General features: G+C 42.0%; 1 protein-coding gene across 1 annotated transcript in view; it reads right to left on the bottom strand.

The window, feature by feature from the left end:
* FREM2 (FRAS1 related extracellular matrix protein 2) overlaps positions 1-14,489 on the bottom strand; it is a 207,279-nt gene that overhangs the window by 48,705 nt on the left and 144,085 nt on the right. Inside the window, exons 8-10 of the mRNA XM_025206643.1 lie at positions 4,930-5,079; positions 828-1,037; positions 17-170 (exon numbers count right to left, since the gene is read on the bottom strand). Coding sequence (XP_025062428.1) covers positions 17-170; positions 828-1,037; positions 4,930-5,079 — 514 coding nt within the window. The remainder of the gene's footprint in view (positions 1-16; positions 171-827; positions 1,038-4,929; positions 5,080-14,489) is intronic.

The raw sequence follows: 14,489 nt of genomic DNA, 5'->3' as shown, positions 1-14,489 counted from the left end.
AGTGTTAGGCCGCTCTTCAAAGTCCATCATTACCTGGGCTGATCCCTGCCGAGTGTAACATCGCACTGTAGATGTGTAGCGGGTATCCCCACTCCTGTATATCATGGCAGAAATCTCTCCATCATTTTCATTGCTTGTGTATACAGGCTCTTTAAATTGCATCTTAGGCACTAGATAGATAAACAGAGATAAATATAAATATATAGAAAAATGTTACTTGCTATCTCTAAAAATTTGTGTTATTGTGTTATGTGACACATTATATAAGGTGTATGATGGACTTTTTAGTAGGTAGCAATTGATCTATATAGTACAGTACATTTTCCATAACAGAAAGGGTGAAATTTTGGCCTTACTGATTTAAGTAGCAAAATTCCTATTGACTTATGGATTGCATCTGAATTCCTTGAATGGACTGCAAGTTATGGTCTTGATTCTGATTGCCATGTGAGATTCTGAAAGTTATGGTCCTGATCCAGATCTCACGTGGCAATACACGAGGAATTTTCACTGGAGTATGTATAATTACATTGGTGTAAAAAAAAGTGTAAATGTGCATATGGTCAGACCTTAGGTGCATTTTTCCTATGGTTTGGGGGCAATGAGTGAGAAATATTACACCTGCCTTAAAGTGTGGTAAGGCTGGTAAACACCATGGAATTTCATAATGATCATAAGAGGTCAGGGCTACTGTTTTACATCTTATTCAAAAGATCACAACTTCAGTAAGGTCATGATTCTCAGTGCCATTCCTGGATACTAGGTCTATTGGGATAAACTTTATCGTATAAACAGGTTTTTTTTGCATTAAGTTAATATGTACTTACAATCAGAGACTGAGTCATTGATGAAGACAGTGGCTTTGCTTGGTTCTCCAAGGGTGGCACTCATGGGCATTCTTAGCACAAGCTCAAACTTCTCAACTCCCTCTAGCACTGGCTGTCCAAGGTCATCCAGAATGACCACACGGAAAGTCTGCATGTTAACTCCGGGTGCAAAATCCAAATTACGGCTGATACCTACATAATCTACCCCAGCTACAAACAGAAACAGAATTTGAATCAACTGACTTTCACTGAATCTTATTAAAGATATAGATATAAATAATAGATACATAGCTGGGAGACTGATTTTTAATAACTCATAACAACATCAATATTTATGTCAATAAATGTTTTATTTTTTACTGTTCATAAATTTAAAACTACTTTTTTGTTGTAATGGAAATAAAGTGGCTTGGTGTTAGACAGACCATTTTTATTTACTGGTAAGAACTATACCAGGCTTGATTCTGGTCTTCTTTTTTATCCTCTTGTTGTTCAAGATTAATGACATATAAGTAAATAGAATCTGTAACTAAGAGAGAATTAGAGCTTGGGACCAAAAACTGTTTTGGAAGAGGCTCCAGGAAAGAGAGGAAGATTCTTTGGGAAAGAAAGCTAATATTATGCCTGTAATTCTAAAGGACAATGCTACAGATTATGTGATTAGTATAAAAGAGGAAAGCAAAGAGGTCAAGGAACTGATTGAAAGGAATTAATGGTGTTCAAAGGAAACATAGCAAGAATGAAAACCCAGTGTAGGGAGGAGCGGAAAGCAAACAGACTTCCCTGGCTAATGGTGATTAAAAGTCCAAGAGGAAGTAAGAAGAATCACATTAGGCCCAGATAATGTCAAGTGGGGCCTGGCACACTTCAGTTGCAAAGATAGGCTGATTTGAGTTTGCTTAGGAATAAAAAAACAACTAGAAGAAAGCCCAGGAGACAGGATGCTGAATTACATGAGGACACAAGGACATAAAAAGTATATCTACATCTTAGGTGTACAGCAATCCTTTATGTGACTTTCTGGGAAGACCATTATATAGCAGAACGGATTACAAATTTTCTATGGTGACACCGAAAGGAATGGGAATTTCAGAGTGCAGCTGCAAGATTCAAGGAGCTCCAGTTTGTAGGAAATTTTGAAAACATTTGGTTTTGATTTAACTTATGGCAAACCAAATGGATCTTCATTATTACCAACATTTGCCATAAAGCCGACACCTTGCTTTTCAGTCAGCTCTGGTATGCAGCCTGCTGTATTATTTCAATAAGCTCATCACTGAATTGATTGAAGTTCATAGGCACATTGTTGAAAATAACCCCCCACATTCTACTTAACAGGTTCTCTAATGAATTATGATTCTTCCTCCCTTGATACATAGATTCTGCCATTACATTTTTTCTGGAACTAAAATGCATCCAGGACAGGATTCCTCTAAGTAGGCACTGAAATTTAAGCAGGGCAATACTTAACTTTTGAGCAAATGACCAAGGAGGTTGACTAAAAATGACTCAGGCTTTTAGGATCCCTATGAAGTCAAGGAAGCTGCAGAGAAAACTAGCTTTTTGATGCATCTAGGTGCTCTCCATAGAGAAGAGGTAGTGGAATATATCTCTTAAAAAGGTAATTCAAAAAGCCCAGAGGTATTTAGAGGTAGCCCATGGAAAGCACTGAAGCACAAGAATGTGTCTGAACTCTCACTCCTTTTAAATCTACCCATCACATATTTCTGTTTACTTGCAGTTCACACCTGATTACACCTTTGAGAGTTCTATGTACTCAGTTACCAGAGATAGGTGATTCAAGATGATGGCAGTGCTGATGCTGACCTTTTTTCAATAGCTTAGTAGTTAAAGCATTTACCCAGAACATGGGAGGTATGGGTTCTAGGCATAGTTTATAAGCAGTGCTGTGAATAAACAAGAGGAAGCCTGCCTTTATAATCTAGTACTTAAAGATCTCCTGAGGATGTGGTGCGGAGTCTCTGCCGCCAAGCACATTTCAGGAGATGACTCTTTAATGACAAATGCATAATTAGTGCAGGAAGCCTCCTACATAGTTTAGTCATTGGGAGAGGGAATTTGTGGGTTCTGATCCCTGCTTCCTACAGCACTGTCTACCCATTTTATTCTCAAAGGAGTGCTTCAATCACTAAGCAACAGAGACCAGCTCCTTTTAGCTTGTTCTCCTTTTGGCCTTATGATTCTTGCATTTTTGTCTGGCCTGTGGGTCACCTTCAAGAGTGTAGGGGAGGGGAGTGCCCCCACCTAGTCTTTTCTATAGCTTGGTCCCCATGGCACCCTCAAGTGCAAGATCTGAGTGCAAATCCCTTCAGGGACCTAGATACCAAGTCTCTCATGCTCTAAGCCCTAGTCCAATGAGCATGAAGATGGGCAGTGACACCACCATAGGTTTTGAATCAAATGCAGGGCTGTAGATGAGAGTTGGTTGTAGTTTTATAAAGATAAGGGCATGACCCTCTCCTAGGACTTAAGCAGAGCTTGGCCAGTAAGAATTGCTTTAGAACTTAGTACGAGATTTTGATGCTGAAGCACATACTCTGACTTGCAGTGCCTGAGCGCGGCTGCTTAGGAATTCCTGTAGTTCTAAATGGAGGCCTCTACTGATTTTGGCACATAATGTGTTTTTAGGGTATTGGCACTGAATCCGTTTCAATAATTCTGAATAATTTCTTAGGACCCAAATGTCCAATTCATACATTTCTCTCAGTTAAGTAGCTACTGAGGCAATTTGACTTTCAATACTTAGGATGAGGTAAACTTGGCAGACCATAAGATAAGAATTGAAATAAACAGACATTCTTTTTAGATATCCTGCTAATCTCATTTTCCATGCGAAAGCACAAGAATGTGCAAAGATGTACTGATGTTAAACACTTGAATTCCATATCTACCTCACATAATAGTAACATTTAGATAATTTGGACTATTTTAAAATTATTTCAACTGCTAACACAAATGCCTGTTTATGCACAATGCAAGAACCTAGGAAAATGTGTACTCTTTATGTGTACTTCTTTACATCCAAAGAAAGCCTTGGAAGCTTCTTCCTCCAGATACTGATTTAGAACATGAACATGCAGCCATGCAGACAAAGGTTCTGAGAAAGCTGCAGTGAGCCACAACTGAGGCTGCTGCACATGCTACTTGATACTCAACAGCAAGTAGGGCAAATTGAGGTGAGTAGGTGATGCAGACGGATGAGCCAGCCAGAACCCTAGCCCTAGAATTCACTGCAAGACAATGAGCAACAGACTATGAGAGACAGCATATGAATTTTTGGACCCATATCTGTCAGTGCTGGACCTGATAACTGGCTTTGTTACCATTTCTTTCTAAGTGCTGCATTTTAATGCTCTCAAATAAACCATTATTTTGACTTAGTGTGTGTGTCTACATGAGATGCTACATTGCTGTAGCGATAAGCTAGAGCAACATAGCTCATTGCTACAGCGATATAGCATTGGCGGGCACAAACCACGGTGCTGATGCTACACTGCCGTAGCTTATAGCTACGGCGATGTATCAACGAAAAATTACTGTGCATCACTGGGACTGCATAGTACCAGAGGGTACTGAACAGTCCCAGGCACGTGTAGATGTGTTCAGTGATCAGAATAATCAGTAGATCTAAAACAGAAGAGTATGCTTGCCTGTCAATTATATTGTGTTTAGTACTAAGCAGCTTCATTCACTCAACTGAAACTAATGGGAGTTGAGGATAATCAACACCTCCCCATGACTTTCATTTTTTAGATTGCATGCAACACCTAGCCAGACCTTTTCACGGTTCCTTATCCTGTCCATGTTACACCCAGTTTACTAGGAGTCATCTCACTGTGAGCACGGGTTTTTCCTTATTCTGCTGAACACTCCACCCATACCTTTCTCCAGATGATTGAGGATCATCTCTTATGAAAGCTCATTGCAAATACAGGTGTGCAGCACCTGGCCTGGTAGTCCTGTGGGCCATTACAAGGGCTATACTTGAAAAAATTGTGGGCATTAACCCATCTAAATTAATCAATGCTCCATGTTAAGAGAGATGAACAAAAACTGAAGCAGGAGCACAACAATTACTCACCCTCTGCAGTTACCGGTTCAGATTTGCGAGACCTCACTGTAACAGTAGCAGATTTAGAGAGATCTGTTCCTGTTCTCCAGACGTGCACCTCAACGAAGCCAGCACTTTCATCTACATAGTATTCATCATCTCCAAAGTAGAAAGCTGGTTCTAGGAAAAAACAAACAACACCTGTCAACATGTTGAAGTCTTTTTTTATATATATATATATATATAAAATGAGAGAAGAAGAATGGTTCACTAATTAGGATGCTTGCCTGACAGGAAAGTTGGGTTTTATCTCCCATCTACCACAGATTTTCTTTTGGTAAATTTCTATGTGCCATGTTTCCTCATTAGTCAAATGGAGATAACAGTATTTCCCTGCTTTTTGCTGGGTATACATTAATTAACGTAAGACATTCAGATATGATAGTAATGAAACAAGACACAAATCACCATTGGCCAGTCCTGCCTATTTTTTTTTTTAATGAAATATTGCCTCTTCCACCAAATTTCAACCTGGTGATAAGTTCTAGGTGTAATTTTTTTATTGCTCTGCAGCTATTCATATTCTTAAATTATACAGAAAAAGGATTTCTTGTTTTAAGTTTAGCATATTTTACTTATGGTAAAATGCTGAATATTATAAGGACCCCTCTACATGTGCAGGTAAAGGAGAAATGGAATGTAATGCAGGCTCCACACAGTTGCACCTCCTGCCATTCCACACATGCATGGCCAGAGGTGCGATTGTGGAATCGTGCATTAAATGCCAGGCTCCCCCTGCACCAGCAAGATACAAGCTCCTGCAGCTGGGAGCCCCCTCAGTTGAAGGGATCCCAGCCATGGGGGTGCCCTATGTATGCCCAGGGCTAAGGAATCATGGCTCCTGCAATCTCCCAACCCCATGGGTTTCATGCACCCCCAAAGCTGGAAGATCACAGCAGCTGCAATCCTACAGCCCCAGGGTTTCATGCACTCCTGAGGCAGCCATGTCCCCTGACTGCTGGGACCCTGTTGAGTCCTGGCACCCAGTGTCCATAGCTGCTGCTGTCTGGGTCCCTGTGCTGCCCGGACCCAGAGTCAGCAGCTGCTGAGACTGAGTCCCCTCAGTTGTGTGATTCCCAGCCCTGGCCAGGCATGGTACATCCCCATGGCTGCCAGCCCTGTCACCTTACAGGGCTCCCAGCCCCAGGGAAGACCCTGCTACATGTGCTAATTAAAGCTTGATAGCTACCAGCTATAAAGTTAGCACACATTTTTGAGGTCTAACTTTATAATTGGTTGGAACTTTTATGGCGTGATAGCTACTTTGTATGTGTAACTGGTCTCAAGGTAATTGCACAATTAACCAATTAATTGCACAATACCTGTAAGGTGTTGAGAGGGCCTAAGGAGTGAATAATTATGGTGTTATAGAAATAAATATAATACTAATATAAACCCTACTGGTTGTAATCTATTCTACAAATGTTTATTAATGTTAAAGAGATGTATTACTCTGACATATATAATCTTCACTATATTCTACACAAAGATATAAGACATTTTAAAGAAAGGTAATGAATACAAAAATCAAAATCCTTTTTGACCTTTTCTGACCCATCATGACTAGCCATTTCACCAGTAATTTATGTTCATTATTTCACTATTACAATATTCAATTTAATATATTACCCGGGTGGGGGGAGAGGGTGACTTTGTATACGGTATTCTGAAGATGCACAAACAATTTAAATCTCACATTATCAGGGCTTAGAGAAAAAACATCAGACATATTGGGCTTTCTGAAGCCTTCCGGAGCTCTCACTGCTTAGTGTAAGTATGTGTCACAGTACACTCAATCACAGTACACTCAAACATTTTAGCTGCCTGCACAACTGTACCTTTTTCCTATTTAATAACTCCAATTCAAAAACTCCAAATCAAAACAGGAAAAACACTACTGCAATACAACAAATTGGTAGAGATTTTACAAATAAAGAAGTTTATAAACTAACTACTGTGATATGACCACTGTGCTATACTTAAGGCTATGAAGTAAAAAAAAAACATAGAACAATACAAAGTATTATGACACAGTTATGGATACTCTGGGAAGCATAACTATGAAGTTTTTTATTTTGATGTGTGTAAAATGTTAACTGGAATACTACCATCAATTTCTGACACAATGGTTTATTATACTTTTCTATTTTTTTTTTTAGAAGTAAAGTAATATATTAGGTAACTGCTTTCCATTTTAAAGAAACTTCCTCATTTATTTTTTTCAATTGTCTTTTGTTAAATGGGGAAATATACTTTAAATTAAAACAAAGACAGGTGTTTCTTATCTGTGGGTTCTTATAATTATTGTGTGGGTATGTGTGGGGTGTGGGTATGGTGCGGGTAGGGGTGTGGGAGGGGTGTGGGTGTATGTGTGGCATGTGTGGGGTGTGTGTGGTTGAGGTGTGGGGTACATGGGACTATTAGGCATGTGTGTGGGTATGGTGAGGGTGGGGTGTGTGTGGGTGTGGGGTGTATGTGTGGATGTGTGTGGTGTTTGGGACTGTTGGATGCGTGTGGGTAGGGTGGGGGTGGAGTGTGTCAGGGGGTGTGGGTGCATGTGTGGGGAGTTGTAGCTGTATGTGTGGTGGGAAGGTGAGTATATGTGTGAATGTGTGTGTGTGGGAGATGTATGTGGTTGAAGTGGGAGGTGTGTGTGTGGGTATGGTGAGGGTGTGTGTGTGAGTATGTTGTGGTGTGTGGTTGGAGTGTGGGTTAAATGGATCAGTGTTGAGTGTGTGTGGGTATGGTGGAGGGTGGGGTGTGTGAGGGGGTGTAGCTGCATGTGTGGGGTGTGGTTGGGTTGGGTACGTGTGTGTGGGGGGCACTTCCTCCCCCACCAGTTTCCCCCCTGCCTGCTGTTTATGACGTGGCTGAGCCCAGCCCCTCCTCCGGTTGGGGGAGGGGAAGGGAGAATCAGCACTACCTGTCTGGCTTGCAGCATGCTGCAAAGGGTGGGAAAGCAGATGCCATTGGCAGGCAGCAAAAGAAGCCCCTAGGAGAGGGGAGCAGGTCAGGGAGGGTGTGCTGAGCCTGGCACCCTTGGTCTCTGTCCCACACCTGTCCAGCGGGGCTGCAGCCAAGCCTGCACTGGCTGCTGCTGCTTCCAGTCCATGTGTCTGCCTGGCGAGGCTGCACCAAGTGCATGCCGTCTCCTGCTGATGCTCTTGCCCGGCAGGGCTGCATTGGCTCCTGCTGCTACTCCCACTCCACCTGCTTGTCCCGTGCCTGTCCGGTGGAGCTTTGTGAGCAACCAAGCTCCTTTACCCGCCACCCCGCCTCCATCCACATGCTCCTCCACCCAGCCATGCACGAGCAGGACCAAAGTGAACTGCAGGCCCAGCCCACCCTTCCTCTCAAGGCTGCTTTCCCTCCCTACTTGCTGCCCGAAGCACTGCAGCAAGGACAGGAGTCGTCGTCACTGGAGGCTGGGGGGTCCAGCAGCTCCCTGGCCAGTGGCAGCAGCCGCCCTGCCCGAAAACTGTGCCTTCTGGCCAGGGCTGGCACTGTCTGGTGGGGGAGGCTGGGAGTGCAACACGTGCTGGCCCAAGTGGGAGCGGGTGAGACTCAGCCCCATGCAGAGCACAGCAGGGGCAGCCACTGGCAAGGCGAGATACAATTATTTGGTGGGTGCCTGCCTGTGGGCTAGATCCAATCAGCTGGTGGGCCAAATGCAGCCCGCAGGTTGTATTTTGCCCACTCCTGCATTAACATCTTAAAGTGGTTTTAAGTACCTATTATGTGGCTCAAAGTTATGCCACTCCACAGCAGGATTCTCTCTGATCTGGACTTCCCAGCTCTGTTTCATTAAGGTGTGGCCATTCCCCACAGATGTGCCATTCAAGTGGAAGTCCTCCAGTAACCCAGGATCTCTCAAACCCCTGGCCCTACAGCAGGGATTTCTATCCTGTCCTGACTCACCAGCCCTCTAGTGGCAACTGACAGCTACAGCTCTTAGTTGTGCCTCTGCTCATCAGATCTTTAGTGGCAAATCACAGCTATGCAGGTCAGGGACAGTCAGAGAAGGTTTCTAGACTAAGGGTAACTGCTCCAAACTCCAAGCTAGCACTAACACAAATCAACATTTGTGTGGCTCAGAGTGTAAGGTATAACAAGGCCATGAAGTTTAAGTACTTGACTTTAAGTACATGCATTATTCAATCTTTAGTCATCAGCACTCTTAACCACGTGTATACTTTTAAGACTTGTGATAAAATCCTGTTGAAAGCTAATGGGAGTTTAATATTTGCTTTGCTGATCAGGAATGGGATTGCTCATATGCTTGAAGTCATGTACATGCTCACGTGCTTTGCTGAATTAGATATTAGGGAACAATTGCATGATATTCCAAACAAAATGAATATATATTTAAGAATATGGTACTGCCTCTGCCAACCAGAATTAAAGAAGGTAAATAATGAAAAGAGTAGGCGCACACTTATTTATTATTTTTTATTACAATACCTCCCTACTGAGATGAGTGCTACAGCTGAGTAGGAGTATAGTCCTTTCTCTCAAGAGCTGAGTAGCTAAATTCAAATCAAATGTAGCAATGGGCATAACAAAGAAGAGAGAGGAGTTTGTGGAATTATGAGTGGTAAGAACACATATGGTTTGAAACGATAAAAACCTTCATTTTACTCTGTTGCTTATAATTCCCCTCCCCATCCTGAGAATAAAAAACCCCACACACACTGGACATCAGTAGACAAGCAGCTCATTCCTTTCAGCAAGTAAAATGAAGGTATTTTATTTTAAACTTCTCCCAGGAATTCCTGGTATAGTTTACCTTAATGCAAAATTACATTTTGTGCATTTATTTACATAGTTTGCACTGGCAGATGATAGATCTGCACATTACACATCTCACTCCCTTCCTGAACTTTCAACTTTGTGTACCAGTGTGTACAAAGTGTGTGTGTGTAAAGATGAGTGTGTTATCTTATTAAACTTATTCAAGTGGGTCTTGTGCATAGGCCAACAAATTCCTTGCATTTCTTACTTCAGTGCGAGTGGACAAAGGTGAAGACAGATAATGAAACCTTAAATAGAATTTACTTACAGAACTCTGTTACTGAGAACAGATTGGAATATGATATGGTACTGGAAGTGCTTTGTGAAAAGTTCTCTGGCTTTTTACAGGGACAAAACCCTCAATCTGATTTCTCATGTTCAACACTGAGATTGAAATAAATTGTATTTCAGATTCCCTTTCCTGTGCATAGCAGTTACTATCTGAATTTTTAAATCCCTCAGACTATATGAAAGAACAGCAAAAAAGTGAAGGAGGGGGCAAGTCATCCCATTTAAGAGGGCTTTTTATTTTTTGTATTAATTTTTAAATGCAACACAAACCTCAGAAATACATATATATATATATATATATATCAGCTATACATGTCAAACTCAACTATGTACATGTCTGCCACAAACAATAATAAAATGTTGGGGGGTAGGAGGAGGGAAGAGGGAGGCATAGAAGAAAAGACAAGCCTATAAGAAATACTAATTTAGTTTCCAAAATATTCTAAGAACTCTCTCTAAATTGCACCAAACTTTTCAAAGCAGGTAAACTTCTCTCCATGCCTCTCTCCATCAATGCCAGTTGTGCGATCTCATTGTACCAGATTTTGACCTTTGGAGAAGTTCTACTTTTTCAATGTAGTAATATAATCCTATGTTTCACTAATAAGGTCCACTGTAAGAGTGCAAACTGGAAATGATTCAGTTTGAGTTCCCTAAGTATATACCCAAGTACACATATTTGCCAAAGGTATCAGTGCTGTGTTCAAAATCATGTTAACTCTGCTATAATTTCTTTCCAAAAATAATTGATAATAGGACATGACCAAAGCATGAGACCAAGAATGCATCACATCTTCAACATGTATTTATTGGCAGTACCTTTAATTTGTTAAGTTTAGATGAAGCCCAGTACAGCTGAAAAGTGAAATGTTCACATGCAGCTGGGCTGGGGAATCATAGAAATCATATAAAAATTAGGGTTGGAAGGGACCTCAGGAGGTCATCTAGTCCAACCCCCAGCTCAAAGCAGGACCATCCCTAACTAGATTATCCCAGTCAAGACTTTGTCTACCCAAGTCTTAGAAACATCGAAGGATGGAGATTCCACAACCTCTCTGGGTAATTTGTTCCAGTGTTTTACTACCCTCCTAATTAGAATGTTTGTCCTAATATCTAACCTAAACTTCCCTTGCTGCAACTTGAGACCATTGCTCCTAGTTCTGTTATCTGTCACCACTGAGAACAGTCCAGCTCCATCCTCTTTGGAACCCAGCTTCAGGTAGTTGAAGGCTGCTATTAAATCCCCTCTCAGTCTTCTCTTCTCTAGACTAAATAAGCCCAGTTCCCTCAGCCTCTCCTTATAAATCATGTCTCCCCCAACCCCCTAACCATTTTTGTTGCCCTCCACTGGACTCTCTCCAATTTGTCTCTTTCTGTAGTGGAGGGCCCAAAATTAGACACAGTACCCCAGGTGTGGCTTCACCAGTGCTGAATAAAGGAGAATAATCACTTCCCTCGATCTGCTGGCAACGCTCCTACCAATGCAGCCCAGTATGCCATTAGCCTTCTTGGCAACAAGGGCCCACTATTAGCTCCTATTCAGCTTATTGTCCACTGTAACTCCCAGGTCCTTTTCTGCAGAGCTGCTGCTTAGTCAGTCAGTCCCCAGTCAGTAGCAGTGCATGGGACTGTTCTGTCCTAAGTGCAAGACTTCGCACTTGCCCTTATTGAAACTCATGAGATTTCTTTTTGTCCAATCCAGCAATTTTTTAGGCCTCTCTGAATCCTAGCCCTACCCTCCAGCATATCTATGACTCCCCACAGCTTGATGTCATCTACAAACTTGCTAAGGGACGGTGGGTGAAATCTGGCATACAAGACTGGTGCCTGATGTAGTGCACAGGGGAGCAGGTGTGATATGGCGTATGGGACTGGGGCTGGATCCAGCACACACTGAGTTGTAAACCTAACTGCCTGTTCAAATTCTACCCATACCACAGAGCTCTCACTTATATCAGTCATCCAGTACCTAGCATGACTTACTAAAAAGGCATTGTGATGTTGCCAAAGGTTTGGAAGTTGAAAGCTACCCACTTCAATTGGTAGTTGTATCATTTTAACTGAAGACAAGCTCTTTTATCCTCTCCGCACAGAACCTGTTGATCACTGAGTTGATTTTAATAAAATAGCAATGGGGAATTACAACTTGTAGGTTACAAAATAGATAAATTAGGTGAAGTAAGGCATTCATTTTTAAACTATTAATGTGCCTCCCACAAGGATACTATCAAATTGCTCTATTTGTTCAGATCCTGTAATATAACATCAAAAACTCTTCTGAAAGTTTTGGTAGAAAATAACAATAATATTTAGGATATTTTAATATAAAAATAAGTTATATGTTTTGATTGCCATTAAAACTGCCATTTGCTTAACATATCCGTTGTAGTATAATTATTTACTCCAAGTAACTCAGATTTAACCCCTTTAATTTTATAACCAGAAAGACTGCTAACATTGTTGATTAATGAGAGAAGGAAAGGAACTGATCTCCCAGGCTGTGACAGAAGTATTAGTGCATCATCTGCATACAACAGGATTTTATGTTAATTGTCTCTACCTGAGTACCTTTTATATCACTCTTATTTTTAGCTGTAGCCAAAGGTTGCAATGTTAAATCAAATACAAGGGGGGTAATAGGCAACCTTGAATCCACTTTTACAAGGGAAAAGGCTCAGATAACATATTATTGGTACAACTCTGAAGAAGGACTGGTATATAAGAACTCTATTTACTTTATGAATGCTTTATCAAATCCCATAGTTTGTAATATACAAAAAGGAAACTCCAAGAAACAGAATCAAAGGATTTCTGACTCAAGAGCCATAAGAACTTTGGAATTTTGTCCTGCTATTCCTATATTAAGATCCAGATGTACATGATCTGAACCATGCCTTTTTTTGCTAACTCTTACTTGATTTTTGTGAATTAACTTAGGGGGGACATGTTCTAATGTGTGGGATAAAGTTTTAACTAGAATTTTGGTGTCTACATTCATTAAAAAAATTGGTCTATAGTTACAGCAATTAATAGAATCCTTGCCTGACTTAGGAATTATAGAAATAATACCTTCATGTAAACTGGTTAGTAATGTATTTTGGTTTTTATTATCATTATATATATTCAGTAATTGAAGTAATGATAGATCTTTAATTATTTTTATAAAACTCGACAGGAAAGCCATCATTGCCCAGAGATTTATTACTGTTCATATCCTTGTTTATATCCTTTAAGGCCAAAATTATTTAACCTAATGACAAAGGAGTCCTCTTTAATGAATTCTTTGCCTCCATATTCCTGAACAAGGACCGAGACATTTCCCCCACTAGGATTATGGATGGACTCAGGGGAGGCACTGCCATGCCTAGGGTCAGGGATGACCTAGTTAGGGAATTGTTGGAGGGGCTGGACATGTTTAAATCAGTAGATCCAGATGCTCTTCACCCGAGGGTGCTGAGGGAATTGGCGGGGGTCATAGCAGGGCCCCTGGCATGGCTTTATGAGCGCTCGTGGGGCTCTGGCCAGGTACCAGAGGACTGGAAAAGGGCCAATATGGTCCCCATTACAAGAAGGGGAGAAAGGAGAACCCAGGCAACTATAGTCTCACCTCGGTCCTTGGGAAGACCTTTGAGAAAATTATCAAGGAGCACATCTGCAAGGGGCCAGCAGAGGAGGTAATGCTCAGGGGCAACCAACATGGGTTCACTGAGGGTAGATCCTGCCTGACTAACCTGGCTTCCTTTTATGATTAGGTCACAATGTCTCTGGATGAAGGTGCTGAGGTGTCATCTTCCTGGACTTTAAGAAGGCCTTTGATACTGTTTCCCACTACCTTCTCTCAAAAAAACTACACTTTCAGATGGGTGGCAAATTGGCTAGATGGTCGCACCCAGAGTGTGCTGGATGGGTCATTTTTGACCTGAAGGGTGTGCGGGCCGGGAGCGACCCGCGCCCTTTTCGCGCTGCACGCGGGCTGTGGCTAGCAGCCCGGGCACGCCGGGGCGGAGAGGGAAGGCCTTCGAGCTGGAATTAGGCACGGACGCGTAGCGGTAGTTTAAAAGATTGTTTACTTACACCGAGATGGCAGTGGTGTAGGCTGGAAAACTTGCTTAAGTTGCGGTTACAGACAAACAACACAGACGGTCTCGTGGAGGTTGCTAGGCTCCATGGTGCAGAGCTCCGGATGCTCTGGGTGAACGAACCACCAAAATAGGAATCGTAAATACGTCTTATAAAAGTTGCGTTCGAAGACGGGAAGAGGTGGGCGGTGGATCAGGCCGCCACGCTCCTCTGGATCTCACACAGGGTTTCTATTACCCTGCCGTGTACCCAGAGTCCCCACGAGATGGAAGTGGAGTCCTCTTCGGCTTGGGCGGAAACTGCTCAAGCCTTTTATACGGCTAACAGGCCAATCGTTAGCCGCCACGTGTGAATAATTTAGCACTAGC

This window comes from Alligator sinensis, unplaced genomic scaffold (assembly GCF_000455745.1).
Source record: "Alligator sinensis unplaced genomic scaffold, ASM45574v1 scaffold1031_1, whole genome shotgun sequence".
Classification (NCBI taxonomy): domain Eukaryota; kingdom Metazoa; phylum Chordata; order Crocodylia; family Alligatoridae; genus Alligator; species Alligator sinensis.
Note: the sequence above shows the minus strand (reverse complement) of the source record. Positions and strands in the feature narration are given on the sequence as shown.